This window comes from Barbus barbus (assembly GCF_936440315.1).
Source record: "Barbus barbus genome assembly, chromosome: 21".
In the NCBI taxonomy this organism is placed as follows: domain Eukaryota; kingdom Metazoa; phylum Chordata; class Actinopteri; order Cypriniformes; family Cyprinidae; genus Barbus; species Barbus barbus.
Window position 1 is genome coordinate 14,304,620 of NC_136749.1, and position 16,363 is coordinate 14,320,982.

The 16,363-nt window shown below is 40.2% G+C and overlaps 2 protein-coding genes across 3 annotated transcripts; both read right to left on the reverse strand.

Moving 5' to 3' along the window:
* Positions 1-8: 8 nt before the first annotated feature.
* LOC306887532 (uncharacterized protein) lies at positions 9-9,164 on the reverse strand. Its single transcript, XM_079445322.1, has 10 exons — positions 9,145-9,164; positions 8,585-8,729; positions 7,888-8,478; positions 7,714-7,798; positions 5,877-6,868; positions 1,713-5,233; positions 1,446-1,628; positions 938-1,063; positions 731-841; positions 9-639 (listed from the first exon to the last, which is right to left on the reverse strand). Exons 2-10 carry the CDS (start codon positions 8,715-8,717, stop codon positions 430-432), a joined length of 5,952 nt encoding a protein of 1,983 aa, XP_079301448.1. The 5' UTR covers positions 8,718-8,729; positions 9,145-9,164; the 3' UTR covers positions 9-429.
* Positions 9,165-9,736: 572 nt separating this feature from the next.
* On the reverse strand, positions 9,737-15,297 carry LOC306887748 (tubulin beta chain). 2 transcript variants are annotated; one of them, XM_079445752.1, is made up of 4 exons: positions 15,136-15,297; positions 13,051-13,159; positions 11,848-11,958; positions 9,737-11,721 (listed from the first exon to the last, which is right to left on the reverse strand). In XM_079445752.1, the coding sequence occupies exons 1-4, from the start codon at positions 15,190-15,192 to the stop codon at positions 10,664-10,666; spliced, it is 1,335 nt and encodes a 444-aa protein (XP_079301878.1). In that variant the 5' UTR covers positions 15,193-15,297; the 3' UTR covers positions 9,737-10,663. The 2 variants fall into 2 exon arrangements, with proteins under 2 accessions (XP_079301878.1, XP_079301879.1); XM_079445753.1 differs by lacking the exon at positions 15,136-15,297 and adding an exon at positions 13,835-14,034.
* Positions 15,298-16,363: the final 1,066 nt, after the last annotated feature.

The following is a 16,363-nucleotide window of genomic DNA, read 5'->3' on the forward strand; positions in this document are numbered from 1 at the left end:
CAGTTTTTGAATGCAAATGCACAATTTTTCTTTATTTTGGCTCTGAAAGCATTTATCGCAGTAATACATTACAAAAATGAGAGGAGTATGGAGTTTTTTTTGTTTTTTTTTGCAATATTAAATTCTCTTGCAAATATATGCGGCATTGTTTTGACTCTATAAAGGAGATCATTCTCCCATCTCTAACACTCATCATTCATTGACATCCACCTCACACCCTCTCCAGCTCTCACATTCACAGGAATTAGTGGGTGTGTGGTTACAAGTGTAGCAGCATCTCATCTAACCCATTACTGTCTTCATAAAACTGAGATATTATGTGTCACATATTCATCTTAAGCAATCTGTACTTAAATGTCCATGTATCAGATTCTATCACAGACTGGAACAAAAGCATAACACAAGAAGTCCTTTCCTATGTCATTGTCACTACTTCCTTCGGCCCCTGGCAGCAGCTTTGGAGGCCGCAGGCTGATTGGACGTGTTGAGAGAGGAAGTGAGAGAATAGGCCTGCAGGTCAACTCTCTGCTGCAGAATGCCAGTCAATAGGAACTCTGTGCTGACCACGGGCAATGACATACTCACTGCCTTAACACAAAGTGCCCTGTCCTGCTCACATGACACCACCACAGTGTGCTCCTGAATAAACCGAGGGAGAAATTGCATTAAAATATGAGAATATGTAATATGTGCACTGAAATAGGAGAATATATGCATTGTTTCTGGGTACCTTGTGAGCTGAGGGCATTTTGGGGAGGAAGCGTGCTCCGCAGCAGGTGATGATTTCTTTCATTTGAGATGGTTCCGGCATCACAGAAGGGGTTACATGAATCTCATAACCCTATGAAAGCAAAATTAGGGGAAAAAATATATGATGCGAAAGGTACAACTTGAGGCTTGGGCTTGATATGCTAATGTGCTTGTGAGGGACTAATACCTTTAAAAGGGGTTGAGTCTGAGCAGTTTGCAGTGACGTCTGTAGGCTGAAACTAAACTTTTTTTCCTGCTCGGTGTCTTTCAAAATATATTCATCAGTAGAAAGGAAATGACCAGCTTTTCCACACTGAGAGAGAAAAAGAGGATGTTTTCATGCTTGAGTTGAGTTCAAAATAAAGTCTGTATTATGTACTAGTTACACAGCTAGAAACCCTTAAACAGCTTCTGAAAAGTACACATAAAAACAAATCAGCAATATCATTAGAAACCATTCTTGATCAGGAAATGCATGGACAAATCATACATTAACAAATTTCTGGGTTCAGAAAAAAAATATTGTGATGCATGGGTAGGGTTATTGAAGCATCGATACCAGACATGGTGATGGTCTATCACACTATCAACCAATTAAATATGCAATATTTATACATTTTATAGGTGTAAAGTCAGATATGAATAATGGGTTTTAGGTTGTACCAGGAATATTCCTTTATTATGCACTCCCTCACCTTCTTTAGCCAATCAGGAGTCACGATTGGCACCCCTCTGGCAACAGCGCACAAAAACTTAACAGTGCGTCTCGCTTTATCAGTTACCAGGTGAGTCATATCATTCACTCCTTTAGCCAGACTTCCACCTAACCGGGAGACGACTCTTTCTCCGTCCTCATCTGTCAGCCCAGTGAATAACACCTAAAAGAGAAGATGGCAGATTGGTGTCAGCCACACAGCGATAAAACCTTATAGTAAATGTCTGTATTTGAGGCTGCGTGTGACCTTGTATGCCTGACTAGCCACAGAGCGCCTTGGAGTCTTGGGTGTGGGTGAAGAAGCCTCTTCAGGAGATGTGCTAGCGTTTGCTGCTCTCTTACGACCTCTGCTGTTGGTTTGGGGTACAGCAGTGTTGTCTTCCACCACCTCAGCTTCTTGTTCACGCTCATTGTCCATTCCGACATTTACATTCTCCACACCAGAACGCCTTCCTCCTCTTCCCCTGCCTTTTCCAGGGGTTTTAGCTTGGGAAACTTCCGGTTCTGGTAGTTTCATACTCTTCCTGCCTCTGCCTCTTCCTCTCGTCCCTTGGTTTGAAGGTCCGATACTATGAGCAGATCTTTCAGAACTTCTAGAACTGGAGCGGGATCGGGTTGTTGAATTGGAGTCCTGCTCCGTGTCTTCAACTGCACCAGCTGCTCCTCTCCTGATAGACTGCCTAGCACTGATGGGTTGCTCATCAGCTGTCTGTTTGCCTCGACCTCGCCCCCTGCCTCGCCCTCGTCCCCTCTGGCTGGACACCTCCTGTTGTGAGGATACAGACTGATCTGAGTTCATAGAGGAGCTTGAGCAGCGGCGTGTTCGTCTGGCTGAAGGAACTAGAGGAGCTTCTAGTTCTGTCTTGTCCTCCTCATTCTTTTGTTTCTGTTGATTTCTCTCCTTTGTCTTTTTTTGCTCTCTTGCTCTCATCTGAAGTTCCTCATTTTCTCGTCTTTCCTTTTCTACTTGTTCTCTTTCCGCCTCTAATCTTTCCTTCTCTTTTTGTTCTTTCTCCTTTTGAATTCTTTCCTCTTCTTCCTTTTGTCTTTTTTCTTCTAGTTCTCTCCTCTCCCTCTCCAGCCTTTCCTTCTCTTCTTTTTCCTCTTTTTCCCTCTGAATCCTTTCCTCTTCTTTTCGTTTTTGTTCTTCTAGTTCTCTCCTCTCCCTCTCCAGCCTTTCCTTCTCTTCTTTTTCTAAACGTTCTTTTTCCCTCTGAATTCTTTCCTCTTCTTTTCGTCTTTTTTCTTCTAGTTCTCTCCTCTCCCTTTCCAACCTCTCCTTCACTTCTTTTTCTAAACAATCTTTTCCCCGCTGAATTCTCTCCTTTTCTTTTCTAATTTTTTCCTCTTCCCCTTTCAGTTGTTCTTTTTCCTCTAATTCCTTCTGCTCTCTTTCTAGTTTTTGTCTCATTTCGGTTTCTGACCTCTTTCTCGGTTCACGTTCTTCTTGTTTCTTTCTCTCATACTCCGGTTTCTCCTTTTCTTCCATCTCTAACCTCTCTGTCTCCTCTCGTTCTTGGAGCTCTTTCTCCATCTTCTCTTTCTCTTCTTGGGCATTCCTCTCCTCCAATTTTTCCTCTTCTTCCTTTTCACTACACTTCAGTTTCATACCTGTCCGTCTGGTTCCTCTCCTTGTGTTTTTTTCTTCTTCACTTTCTTCCTCGTCCTCAGACAATGCTTTCCCCCTCTTTCTTTTTCCTTCCTGCCCTTTTCTAGTTTTACCTTGGACTTTGCTAGATTCAGTTGTCTCACTCTCCAATTCTGTCTTGTCTTTCTTCTGTCTTCTGCTACTTCTGGCACTAGGTTCTTCTTGGGTGTTCTCCTTCACCACCTCTGTCTTGTCTTTCCTCTGTCTTCTGCTACTTCTGACAATAGGTTCTTCTTGGGCGTTCTCCTCAACCATGGGCTGTGTTTCAACAACACTGAGATCAGAGTTTGGTTCAGCAGACTGTGCAGGTTCACCTTCATCTTTTTGTCTTCCTCTGCGGGGTCTTTTGGATCTGATGCCACTCAGATCTTCATCCCTTTCAGTTCTGTCCTCATGAACAGGCTGTGTTTCTGTGTTCATGGAAATGGAGCTGACGGCCGCTTCAGCAGGTTGTGGAACGTTGTCCTCTTTTATCTGCCTTCCTCTGCGGGATCTCCTGGATTTCACTCCGCTGTTCAGATCTTCATCTCTTTCGATCACTTCTTCAGGAACTGGTTGGGTTTCTGTGATAGTCTGATGAACCGCAGCCTCAGCAGTTTGTGTTACCTCGTCGTCTTTCTTTGGTCTTCCCCTGCGTGAATTTCTGCTTGCCACCTTGCTGCTGAGGTCTTTTTCCTGTCCTTCATCGTCCTCATGCATAGGCTGTGTTTCATCTACGCTGATATGGGAGCTTGAGGGTATTGGGAGTTCTGTGGATCGGTCTTCATCTATCTGTCTGGTGCTAACTGCATTAATCAGATCTTCACATGGTGCCTCTACTTCACACATAGGTTGTGTTTCAGCAACAGTGACACATGCTTTCAGGTCCATTTCAGCAAGTTCTGGAGATTTTAATTCATTTGCTTGTTGTCTTTTACTCTCTCTCCCAGACCTGACCTCACTTTTCAGATCCTTAGTTTGTTCTTCCTCACACATTGGTTGCATTTCTGTTATAGTGTGATCGACGACAGCCTCGGCAAGTCGTGGGACTTCCTTCTCTTTTTTTGGTCTACACCTGCGTGATCTTCTGTTGGACATCTTGCTGCTGAGATCTTTCTCTTGTCCCTCATCGTCTTCACCAACAGATTGTGTTTCAGGGATGGCACGATTGGAGGTAGAGGCTTTTTCAATCTGATGTACAGGCTCACCTTCGGACATCTTGCTGCTGAGATCTTTCTCTTGTCCCTCATCATCTTCACCAACAGACTGTGTTTCAGGGATGGCACGATTGGAGGTAGAGGCTTTTTCAATCTGATGTACAGGCTCACCTTCGCTTTGTCTTCTGCTGACCTCATTATTCAGATCCTCCTCTGCTGCTTCGTCTTCCTCAAACATTGGCTGCATTTCAGCGATGGTGATATGGGAACTGGAGGGTTTTGCTATATGACTACTGCTGACCACTTTGTCCTGATCTGATGCTTCGTCATTATCACACGTTGGTTGCGTTTCAGCTATAGTGAGATGTGAGCTGAAGTTGTTTTCAGCAAGATCTGCAGAATCATATTTCTCAGCCTGTTGTCTTGCACTTGGTTTCTGAAAGCCATCCCCACTCAGATCTGCATCTGTTGCCTGCTCTTCCTCACACATGGGTTGAGTTTCAGCAATTATAAAACAGGAGCTGGTGTTTTTACCTTTGTGTACTGTCCCTCCACCACCACTTCTCCTACCTCGTTTCATGTTCTCCTCCTCACCCTCTCCTGTTTCTTCAATAGTGTCGGTCATGAGCTGGGTGGGCTCATTCTGATAAACCTCTTTGTCTTCTTCCCCCCAGACAAGTTGCGTTTGGGCTGTGAAGGGAGAAAATGGCTGTGTTTGCTCCTCGCGTTTTGGAGTGCTGGCTATGATCAGACTGTCTGCTGTGGAAAGGTGAGAGTAATTTTGTGTCTCTTTATCTTCCTCCACATCATCATCAGGCTTTGCTACTGGGATGAGCTGAGTTTCAGCAGTTGAGAGGTTGGAGTAGGGTTGGGTATGGTTCAGAGGCTCCTGCTCTTCCTCCATGTCTGTCTCTGCTCCATATGCCTGTGTAGCCTCAAGATCAAACTGCTTTTGCTTGAACCTAGCACTGGTTCCAGAAGTTCCTAAAATTGACATATAACACAATACCATACAAGGAATTGTATGAGTTCAATATAAATTAAGTTCAACTGATAGCATTAGTGTCATAATATTGATTACCCCCAAAAATAATTTTGGCACATTCCACTAAAAAAGTTACAGTGAAACAGCTACTATGGAAGTTAACAAGGCAAATATTTGCAGGATGTAAAAGCAAATATTTGAAGCCTATAATTCTAAGGTAAATTTTTTTATTAATTCTTTGGTTAAGATTTGTGCTTTGTTGCATTTAAAGTCATACGAATAAAGTTGTAAAATTGGAGATAAAGCACAATTGGACAAAAGTATTTTATCATACTAAAATCAACAACATATAAATATTTACATCTTGTGGCTATAGTTTTGCAGTTCACATATTGGCCCTATTTTCTTCCATTGTAAATGCCTTTTAACCTTTTTTTTTTAAAGAAAATTTGAAAATACTTGTTACTTGCAATAAGTATTATGCCCCTCTAACATACACTGGCAACCAAGTCTGAAAACCCTTTCATAGGAAATATAAAAGGTTTTAAGAATTTAATGTTTACTGAACTGTACTGACTACATGAATGAATATAATAATTTAAAAAACAATGAGATTAAGAAGGAAGTGAGTGGGATGGTTACCGTATGCTTGTGTGGGCTGTAAGTCCCAGTCTTCTTCTAAGTGGCCAAAAGCTTGGGTTGATTCCTCAAGATTAGTCTTTGCTTGAGAATGATGGTCTTGCTTTTTACGGGTGCTCTCTTCTAGTTGTTCTGCTTTGCTACCTACAGAAACCTTGTGACTCTTAAAACCTTGTGCAGCCTTCACAGATTTGCCTGGTAAAGGTTTAAAAGGATCCTCATCATCTGTTTCACTGTCTGACAGAAGACCTTTGGCCTTCACCTTTTCCTTGTCCTCATTCTCTTCATCTACATCTGTATCACTGTCCATGTGGAGCTCTGTCCCTGGAGCTGATGTAGGCCTGACATCACTTCCCTCTCCAATGGGATGCGAGACCTCTGTTGCAATAGGAACCTTCGTGGGATTATCATCTTCAACATCAGTGTCACTGTCCACGTGGAATTTTGTATGTGGTGGTGCTGCTGATGGAGGACTTTCTGTGACTGCTTCCTTTTTGGAGACATTTTCAGTAATAGAAGCCTCATTCTCCTCAACATCAGTATCACTGTCCATATGAAGATCTGATTTCACCTTTGGTGTTTCTTGAGTGTGAACCTTTGGTTCAGTCTTGCTTTTCTCTTCCTCATCTTCTTCAACATCAGTATCACTGTCCATATGAAATCCAACTGAAGAGACAGATTTATCAAGAGTTACTGCTTCTTGAGCCTGTGGTTGAGCCTTACTTACTTCTGGTTCCTCTTCCTCAACATCAGTATCACTGTCCATATGAAGATCAGCTGAAGATACTGGTTCCACCTTTGCAGCTAATTCAGGCTGAGCCTCTGCTTCAGGCTTGCTTTTCTCCATGTCCTTTTCTTCAAAATCAACGTCACTATCCAGATTTAGGACGAGAGGGCCAGGCTTAGATGACTTTGAACAAGGCTCATCAGTGGTTTGCCTCAGTCTGAACCGGTCTATTGAGGCTGAAGATGGAGTGATGTAACTTTCATCCTCACTGATAAGCAAACACAATATGGTGAAGCTAATTTATTGGGAGATAATATATTACAATCCCTAAGTGTACTGCACAGTTTGTAGCATTAAGGTGCGATCACACAAGGCTAGAAAAGGTCTACTATTAATAGTTTAATAGTATATGATGCGTAGTTTACATAGAAGTTACTTTTAAACCACACAGCTTTCTGTTGGTCAGCATGGTCAAATTGTGTGACCGACTTGAACTCAAATTTTTGATTGCATGGATTTCAACAAAAATGACTGGATTTAGTCGGTGTAGACAGTATATGCAACTGCACCTTCAGCCATGCAACAGCAGGCATGCATGGAGCTTTAAAACTGACAGATTCCATTATATATGAAGTGAAATAAGCAATTTCTGCTTTATCACATTAAACGTCTTTAATAATGGCCATAAATTTGAAATAGGCGACTAGCTGTGATTCACTGAAAATATTACAAGACTGACTGTCCATAAATTTGAAACACATGATGGGGAGTATCACATTTTATGTGCATTTTTGTCTTATGACCTTATAAATTACCTTTATAATTTGGACAAAGACAACTGACAAACAAACATTATTCAAATATCTTATTTTGTCTTTCACAGAACAAAATAATGCCATACAAGTTGGAGGGTGAGTAAACAATCACATCTATATATTTAAACAAAATACAATTTTAATGGAGTTATATCAATTTCAATGGAGTTATATCCTATGTAGTAACACATCAACATTACGTATTATGTAAATTTTGTGTTATGTCATTTTTTTTATTTATTTTTTTACAAGTTCAGGGAAAATTAGAAGAGAACATTACAAAACATATTTAACTTACCTCTCTGGAATGACGTTTTTTGCAGGGGTCAGGAATGATGAATTTGCGGAGCTACAAAGCTGAGAGGAAGACACTGAGTCTGAAACTATAGCAAAAAAGAAAAAAGAAAGCAAGCATGAAAAGAGTGTGTTACTAAATATTCCAGTAATATGCTTTACATCTCAATTTACCTACCAAAATCTTTCCTCTCATCTGGGGCACTCTCTCCATCTGAGTCCGATTCAGGCACAAGGGTGATCTCAGGCTGTTTGTGAGCTGACTGTGGTGAACTCATTTTGGATGCTTCATCCTCAGGGATCCATAAAGGCACAGGAGGCAAAACGCTCCTCTCTTTCACAGTCAACCTATTCCGCACGCCTTTACTCAACTCTGACTCCGAGTCAGTACTTGATAACGCTGGACTTAATTTTTTCCCCTTTTTGGACACACCTCCTTTCTCTGGAGTTATGCATGTATCTTTCTTTGAGATCTTCAGGCCAGTGTACTGGCATGGCACATCAGCAAGCACCACACTCTCTCCCTCGGTCAAAGCGTATCGGACCTGAGGCGTCAGCTTGAATCTGCCTTTTCTGGTTCCATTCAAACTGCCCATGTCACATAAAAGTGCTTCTACATAATCACCGTTACCAAAACGATCGTTGCTAGAGCGGAACACTGAGATGGAGATGACAGCATGCCGACTGGATACAGATCGGGCCGGAAGCAGAACAGAACAGACAGCAGGATCACGACCAATGACATTCTCTCCGATGAAGAGAGGGAATTCTGATTGAACGTGTGAAAAGAGAAAAAGAGAAGGCTATGTCATAATTTCAATAATGCACTGATAATATATTAGTTAATATGTAAGATAGTCTATAAGAACACTCACCTGTTTCTGGTATGTGGTCATTTTTGAACACCTTTAGTGTTGCTAACTGTTCTCTTTCTGGTCCTCCTTTCTCCTCCTCTTCCTGTTCTTCTTCTTCAGAGAAGGGATCGTCGATCTGCTGAGTGGCATCCATCCTCCTCTCTAGCTACAAGAACAAAAGTGTTGTTACAACGAAAATATGGTTGTCATAAATATCCCCACAAGGTAAATATGGATGTTTTAGGCTCTATACACACAAGCAACAACTGATACAATAGTATCAGCATTCTCTGATGAATAGCGATGCATGTGTGACAAAGAGTTTACTTTAACACACTTTTATGATATAAGGACATTACTATGGCTTTCTAATCATTTCGTAATCGAATAAAGTTTTCAGAAGTGCCACACTAGTGTCTATTTGGCTAGAATAAATGTACTAATTTTCAGGAATATTTAATCAGAAATAATGTTTCCCTTCCAAATGCAAAGGTAAACATGCACGATGATCATTTTTTTTTTACGTTTGTACTGATATATTGTGTGTGACCTACTTCATTTCATAAAAAACGTGCGCTTACCTTATCATGCAGGACACTTGGAAACCATTTCCTGAACACTAAGACACGCCCTTAAAACGAGCACTACTGATTCGCTAGTCCAGCTGTCTATCAGAAACTAAGTCTGCACTGATTGGCTGATAATGCGTCACTGCGGCTTGATTGGACATCTGAGGACTAGAAGGCGCCTTTGTCCATGTTTCTGCGCTTTCTGCAGAGGGGGCGTGTTTGAAAGTGTGTGTGTTTTTTTTTTTCTATTTGGAATTTGAGACGCAATAATTTAGACATTTCTTACTTTTCTTTACATTTTAGATATTAACCTCTATTTTAAAATAATGTTATATATAAATATAATATATAAAAACAATTCATGTTTATTAATGATACAATTTTATTTTACATTTTAGATACACACATCAACACATATTACCTAACACTACTGTCACATGTATATTGTACTTTCCTATATCATGTGTTTAATGTTTTCATTAAGGCAGAGTTTGTAAGTGCAAACCTAAATGAGACTTTATCGGTACAACCTGAGCTTCTTCCGTGATGTGTATGGTGTAATGCAGCAAAAACACACCAAAAACCAACGCAAACCTTGATTTTTAACGAAATTGTTTTCATTTTTATTTTGGTTTTCTCCAGAGGCTCAGTTTTTTTTTTCACCCAGGGACAATCAAGGAACATCAAAACCTTTAAAATATGTAATAAAGAACATTCAGTAACACTTAAAAGTATGAGCTCAGATATGAGACATAACAGAGTCCACGAATGAAAAAAATTGCACCAACAATCAATTCAACATTCTAAAACTCACCTTTCCATCTGCGTAATCTAAAATACTTTCCTGTATCATCCATGTCATTAGTCATAGTCATCCATCCTCCTGTAGACGTTGGCTGGCGTCCAAGCGAGGTTAAGATTCAATAAATAACCCTGTTATTCTGAACCTTATCTTTCTTTCAGTCCGTTTCTTTTCCTTCATCTTTCACACAACATACTTTTCCAAACATTTCTCCAAATATTGCAATCAGACCCGTTGAGGTCACATTGAAGTGCCATTATCTCACAGAGTTGCCCTGTTCTAGTGCAAAACTAACAAAAGAAAACATTGAAACACTATAATAATCATTTTTACTTGAGTTCTTTGCAGACAACAAGAAGCAAATGTTACAATGAAATAAAAATGAGATGTTACCGTCCTCCTGACCCCACCATCTATCCATTTACAACATTGATTCTAACTGGATGTTTGCCACTTTATTCTTCCCTGTTCTGTACAGAGAGTAGCTGACCATCAGAATGGTAAAGAAATACACAAAAAAGTGAGTGATTTATAATCATAAACATTGTTATCCACCCATTCCGTGTTTAAGAACATTCTTTCTGCCTTCCTCTGGTTATTTTTGGCCCCGTTTGTCTAGTGCTAATTTCTACTTGATTTGAGACACTAAAAGTTGTTCCGTATGCGTTTTGCTACATGTACTCAAACTTGAACACACTACCACCTCCCCAAACACCTTTTGTTTACTTTTTAAGCATCGTCATCGGCCTCTTCCTCAAACTCGCCCTCTTCCTCGGCGGTGGCGTCTTGGTACTGCTGGTACTCGGACACCAGATCATTCATGTTGCTCTCTGCCTCGGTGAACTCCATCTCATCCATCCCCTCTCCCGTGTACCAGTGAAGGAAAGCCTTACGCCTAAACATGGCCGTGAACTGCTCGGAGATGCGCTTGAACAGCTCTTGGATGGCCGTGCTGTTGCCGATGAAGGTGACGGCCATTTTGAGACCCCTAGGCGGAATGTCGCAGACGGCGGTTTTGACGTTGTTGGGGATCCATTCCACGAAGTAGCTGCTGTTCTTGTTCTGGACGTTCAGCATCTGTTCGTCGACTTCCTTCATGGACATGCGGCCACGGAACACGGCGGCGACGGTCAGGTAGCGTCCGTGTCTTGGATCGCAGGCCGCCATCATGTTCTTGGCATCGAACACTTGCTGCGTGAGCTCAGGCACGGTGAGGGCGCGGTACTGCTGGCTTCCTCGGCTGGTCAAAGGGGCGAAGCCGGGCATGAAGAAGTGCAGACGGGGGAAGGGCACCATGTTGACGGCTAATTTGCGCAGGTCAGCATTCAGCTGGCCAGGGAAGCGCAGGCAGGTGGTGACGCCGCTCATGGTGGCGGAGACCAGATGGTTGAGGTCGCCGTATGTGGGAGTGGTGAGTTTGAGGGTGCGGAAGCAGATATCGTATAAGGCTTCATTGTCTATGCAGTAGGTTTCGTCTGTGTTCTCCACCAGCTGATGGACGGACAGTGTGGCGTTGTAAGGCTCCACTACGGTGTCAGAGACTTTTGGAGAAGGTACCACGCTAAAGGTGTTCATGATGCGGTCTGGGTACTCTTCACGGATTTTGCTGATCAGCAGGGTACCCATACCAGAACCGGTACCACCGCCAAGGGAGTGAGTCAGCTGGAAGCCCTGCAGGCAGTCACAGCTCTCAGACTCCTTACGGACCACATCCAGGACAGAATCAACAAGCTCCGCCCCCTCTGTGTAGTGGCCCTTGGCCCAGTTGTTACCAGCGCCGCTCTGTCCTGTAATGTGACACACATCAGACTGTGAAGGTGAGGCATTTCACATCCTTCGCTTTTGCTAAATTAATTTGATATTTCGCCATATTTTGCACATTTTTAACATATTCTCTTTTGCCAGTCACTCACCAAATACAAAGTTGTCTGGTCTGAAGATCTGTCCAAATGGTCCTGAACGCACGGAGTCCATGGTGCCAGGCTCCAGATCAACTAGAATAGCTCTTGGTACATATTTACCTCCTCCACGAGAGAGAGAGAGACAGAAACAAGGGGAAAAGCAGACCAGCTCAGTAAACATAAGAAATTAAATCTATAAAAGAGTATATTTTAATATATATACACATGTAGGTTTAGAAAGATGTAGGGTATGATGAGGTAAGATGTCCTCTACATGTTTATTTTTTCGTGACCTCTAGATGTCACCAAGTCTTATCTCAACATATTTATTGCCTGGTTATTATGCTTTAATGTTGACTTAATTACAGCGGTATACAGTATTTATATTTGTAGAGTAAAAATATTGTTTTCTAATCAAATTAAAAAATTTTTAAAGAGACACCCCCAGAACTGGGGCAGAAGGTTCCCCGTGCAATGTTGTTGCTGGTGTTAATTTAAGAATTATTATCATTCACTGAGTTTTTATATAATTATTAAATATAACATTTAAAATAATTATATTCTATAACTGAATTGTCAAAATTCATACATTTAAATTAAATAATTAAAAGGATAACATTTTACATATTTTTAAAAGAAATCAGGAAATGAAGAAAAAAATGGGAGAAATCAGACAGTTCAAACTTTCAAGTCCCTTTTTAGGATTTTCAGGTTTTGCTTTAGAAACCAAATTAGCAAATCTATTGCCATAAAAGTCAGCATTACACCGAAATCTTTTCTTCTTTATTATGAGGTGTTTCTAAGTTAAACAGCTTCTCTCACAAAAAAAAAGTACTTGATTTTCTCCATTGGGAATTAGTTGGATGGATCGTTGTTGTTTGCTTGTTTCATGTGAGTGACAGGTTTCTGGAGAGGAGGGATTTTGGTCCCGCCCTCACGCCAGTATACACATCATCAGAGAAGAGATGTCATGGGGGGAGGGGGTAGCAATGTTTTTGATAAAAGATTACGGTGGCTTTTTTAATGATGTGCACAGATAAATCATTTATCATAAAAATATGAACTTTTGATTTCTTGGTGCCTTTAATAATATATTAGTTGATGTATCATTATCCTGTACATGTTCAGTGCATCTCTAAATATGTTACACTTTAGCAGTAAATTCACACTGTTCTTAAAGGGGCATCTTGCCCATCTTGCGTCTCCGTAAAGTACCTGTAGCCTCGTTGTAGTAGACGCTGATTCTGTCCAGCTGCAGGTCACTGTCTCCATGGTAGGTTCCTGTTGGATCGATCCCATGTTCATCACTGATCACCTCCCAGAACTGCAAACACCACACAGCAATTTAAAGCATCTCCTCACTTGCAATTAAATGTAACTCAGTATTCATTTCAGTAATTCATTTATGCAAGGCTACATAAAATTCGTCCCGTAAATCACATTTGAAAAAGTGTAAACTAATCTATCCCTAATCTGTAATCTGCAATGACTGGAATCCGTTCAATGAGTTTTTAGCTGAGAAAGAAGCTTTATGGATGTTTAAATCATTAATGTTACTGTCCAAGTGACCTTAATCTGAGAGAGAAGCAGAGGGAGAGAGGGTCGAGATGGACTTAACAAGGCTGCAAGCGATTGGAGAAAGAAAAGATTGTTCAAAGATATTGAAAATAATTGTTTTGAAAGAATGAGGCCAATAAACTGGAAGGCGCTGACTGTCAAAGCCCTACTGTGACCCTGTTCTGACACTCTCGCCTATCAAAACCTGTTACTCCAGGCAGCCTACATTTCTGCTGTGTCATCACATTATATCATCCTAAAATACCATACAGACACATATGAAATCATTCTGCTTCACCTATTTGATCTTTTTAAAATTAAGACGATTATCCCATCTTTCTTGAATACACTAAATTTGGCCAATTATTTAATCCACAAAATCAAAGGTCCCATAAATATGCAATTAACTCATTAATTATTCATATTTAATTTATATCTGTACCATAGCAGGGATGGGCTGCAGCTGTTGGAGCCATTAAGTCCATTTGTGAATGCCTCCTCGTCCCCACCCTGACCTCAGATGAGTTCAACAGACCCTCGTAATCTCATCATTTGAAAGGCATGTCGAAGTCTCATAAAGGATGAAGACGATTTAACCTCATTTCTGACGCCACAGAGGACGTGCAACATCTCATGGGCAATCTATAAAAAATGTGCATCTTTAATGAGGCCATGGGTGTGAATGTGTCCTTGTTGCCGGCTTTAATGTCTGTGTTGATGTGATAGAAAATCAGATTTAATGGATTAATTGGATATTTAAAATTCATAATACTTTTGTTAGAACAATTATGGTAAAAAGAGAGATCATTTTAACACAAATTAAACAACGACTCCTGACTTTAACTTCATAATTTCACATTATTAGTCTATTTCTATTATTACCATGGCATTTTTTTTCATTGTCATTCTCCAGCGCCCCACCCTTCCCATCATCCACCGTTGGACCACTGAATCACATCGATAAAAATACGGATTTAGTTCAAACTCAGACAATACTCGCTAAAATCATTTAGCCTGAAAATAATGTTAAGGTATGCGGTTGTAATATTAGTGCCACGTGTCATGGCTCGCGCACTGGTCCTGACAGCTGTTTAAAGGGCTCTTGACACTGATAACGGGTAGCCATGATAATTACTGAGAGCGCTGCTGTTGTACTCGGTGCATTGTAAAGAATGAGAGAAAGAAAGAGGACAGACCCCCCTTTCCCCAGCGAATCCCTTCACCCACAGCTCTGATTTACAGACAAAGAGATTTATAGTTGGAGTGTGCGGAATTTGAGCATCATTTATTTAGAGAAATATACAGACTGTGTTCAAGAAATAGTGGGAATGAATGAGGAGTGGGATCCGCATATTTTGGGCGTGAATAAAGGGGGGTTCAGATGAGGGGGAAAAAAAGACAAAGCATTGCAATGGAAAAAAAGATTCTTGTAAATAAAAGGGGTCTGTTCAACTGATCAACGTGTTGCCATAGTGTAATGCATTATTAATGACCTCTGGTTGCAAAGCAAAATAAAATAGGCATGTTCTGCAAAATATGCTTTAATATATCTAATATGTTGAGAAACAATAAGAAGATCAAATAGTTCTATTTTAGATTAGGTCAAGATTCGAACTAGAATAACATTGGCATTCTTTACATATATTGGATTCATTGTTGCATTCTGAGACACTTATTTAGTTGTAGATGCAAATGTAAAATGTAGTTGTAAATATAAATGACTCACTTTGAAACTGTTCTTACCTTGGCACCGATTTGGTTTCCGCACTGACCGGCCTGGATATGAACAATCTCCCTCATTGTTAGAAATTGTGTGAGAAGTTCTCAAATAAATCTGGAAAGTGACGGCGTGGCTCGGCAATAATTTGGAAAAGCCGGACAAAGGCTTTATATTCCTGGACTGTCTCCAGAACGAGGCTGGAATAGTAGTGGGCGGGGCACTGCTGGATGCTGAGAAACCTGATTGGTGCATTTTAGTGCAGACCGGAAGTATATAGGGAGTGCCAACAAGGATTGTGTGTACAAAAAAGAGAAAAGTCTGCTGGTGGTATCCAGTTGTGCTTTTCTTATTAAGATTTTCTAGTCACACTTTTAAAACAAATCTCCTTCCTGACTAATGCTTTTACATCCGTTTGATTTGTATCTTTACTATCTAGACAAAATGTGCTCTTGAACAATTGCTCTTCTATGAAAATAATACACATATGATGGCCATTGTTATGGTGTATAAATATGTTATGCATTACTGTTTAACTTTTTGTTTAATTTTAATGAATAAAGTTTACCCACTAATTTCTTTATGGATACAAAATGGGAACAGCGACAAATATACATTGTCTAGTACAGAGCATAAAAGAAGGGAATAGTCAAAAGCAAAGCACAGACAAAGCAATATGGAGCTGATAAAAGAAGCTGAGACAGTGAAAATAGTATCAGAGAGACTGTAGACTTCCTTAAATAACTGAAACATATAAGAACAGTCTAAAGGCATCATGAAAGGAATAAAGAAATATACAGAACAATGACCTGTTATGTGGTAAACATGTTCCTTAGTAGCCCACTCTGGACTTCTCACATTTGCAAAATTATAATACAAATTTTCTTGTTTTATGCCCTAAATAAATAAATACATAGACTATGTGACGAGAGATTCATTTCTACCCCCTTGTTTGCAAAGCTGCCTATATTCTACCACATAATAAGAAAAATCATCCTTTGATCAATCATAATGATCAGTCATACAAGTCGAAATGATGAGATACTAAGTCAAAAATGATGACCTAAATTGTCAGAATCATAACTCAAACATTTAAAATACTGTTAAAAAATAGCTATGAAATGAAAAGTCCAAATTATTAAATCATAGTTATATATATAAAAATCGACTTTTTAGATCAATATGACCTTTTATATTATAATATTTACATAATTATTATTTAGAATATCATAATTACGATAATTATGACTTTCT

What these genes read in the sequence shown, in the direction of transcription:
- LOC306887748 (XM_079445752.1), bottom strand. Translation starts at nt 15,192, where the DNA reads ATGAGGGAGATTGTTCATATCCAGGCCGGTCAGTGCGGAAACCAAATC. An exon ending in GAAACCAAATCGGTGCCAAG is followed by an intron (nt 13,160 to 15,135) that starts GTAAGAACAGTT and finishes TGGTGTTTGCAG; the next exon opens with TTCTGGGAGGTGATCAGTGA. An exon ending in ACCAGACAACTTTGTATTTG is followed by an intron (nt 11,722 to 11,847) that starts GTGAGTGACTGG and finishes GTCACATTACAG; the next exon opens with GACAGAGCGGCGCTGGTAAC.
- LOC306887532 (XM_079445322.1), bottom strand. Translation starts at nt 8,717, where the DNA reads ATGGATGCCACTCAGCAGATCGACGATCCCTTCTCTGAAGAAGAAGAA. An exon ending in CTCCTGATTGGCTAAAGAAG is followed by an intron (nt 1,064 to 1,445) that starts GTGAGGGAGTGC and finishes TTTCTCTCTCAG; the next exon opens with TGTGGAAAAGCTGGTCATTT. An exon ending in AGACTCAACCCCTTTTAAAG is followed by an intron (nt 842 to 937) that starts GTATTAGTCCCT and finishes TTGCTTTCATAG; the next exon opens with GGTTATGAGATTCATGTAAC.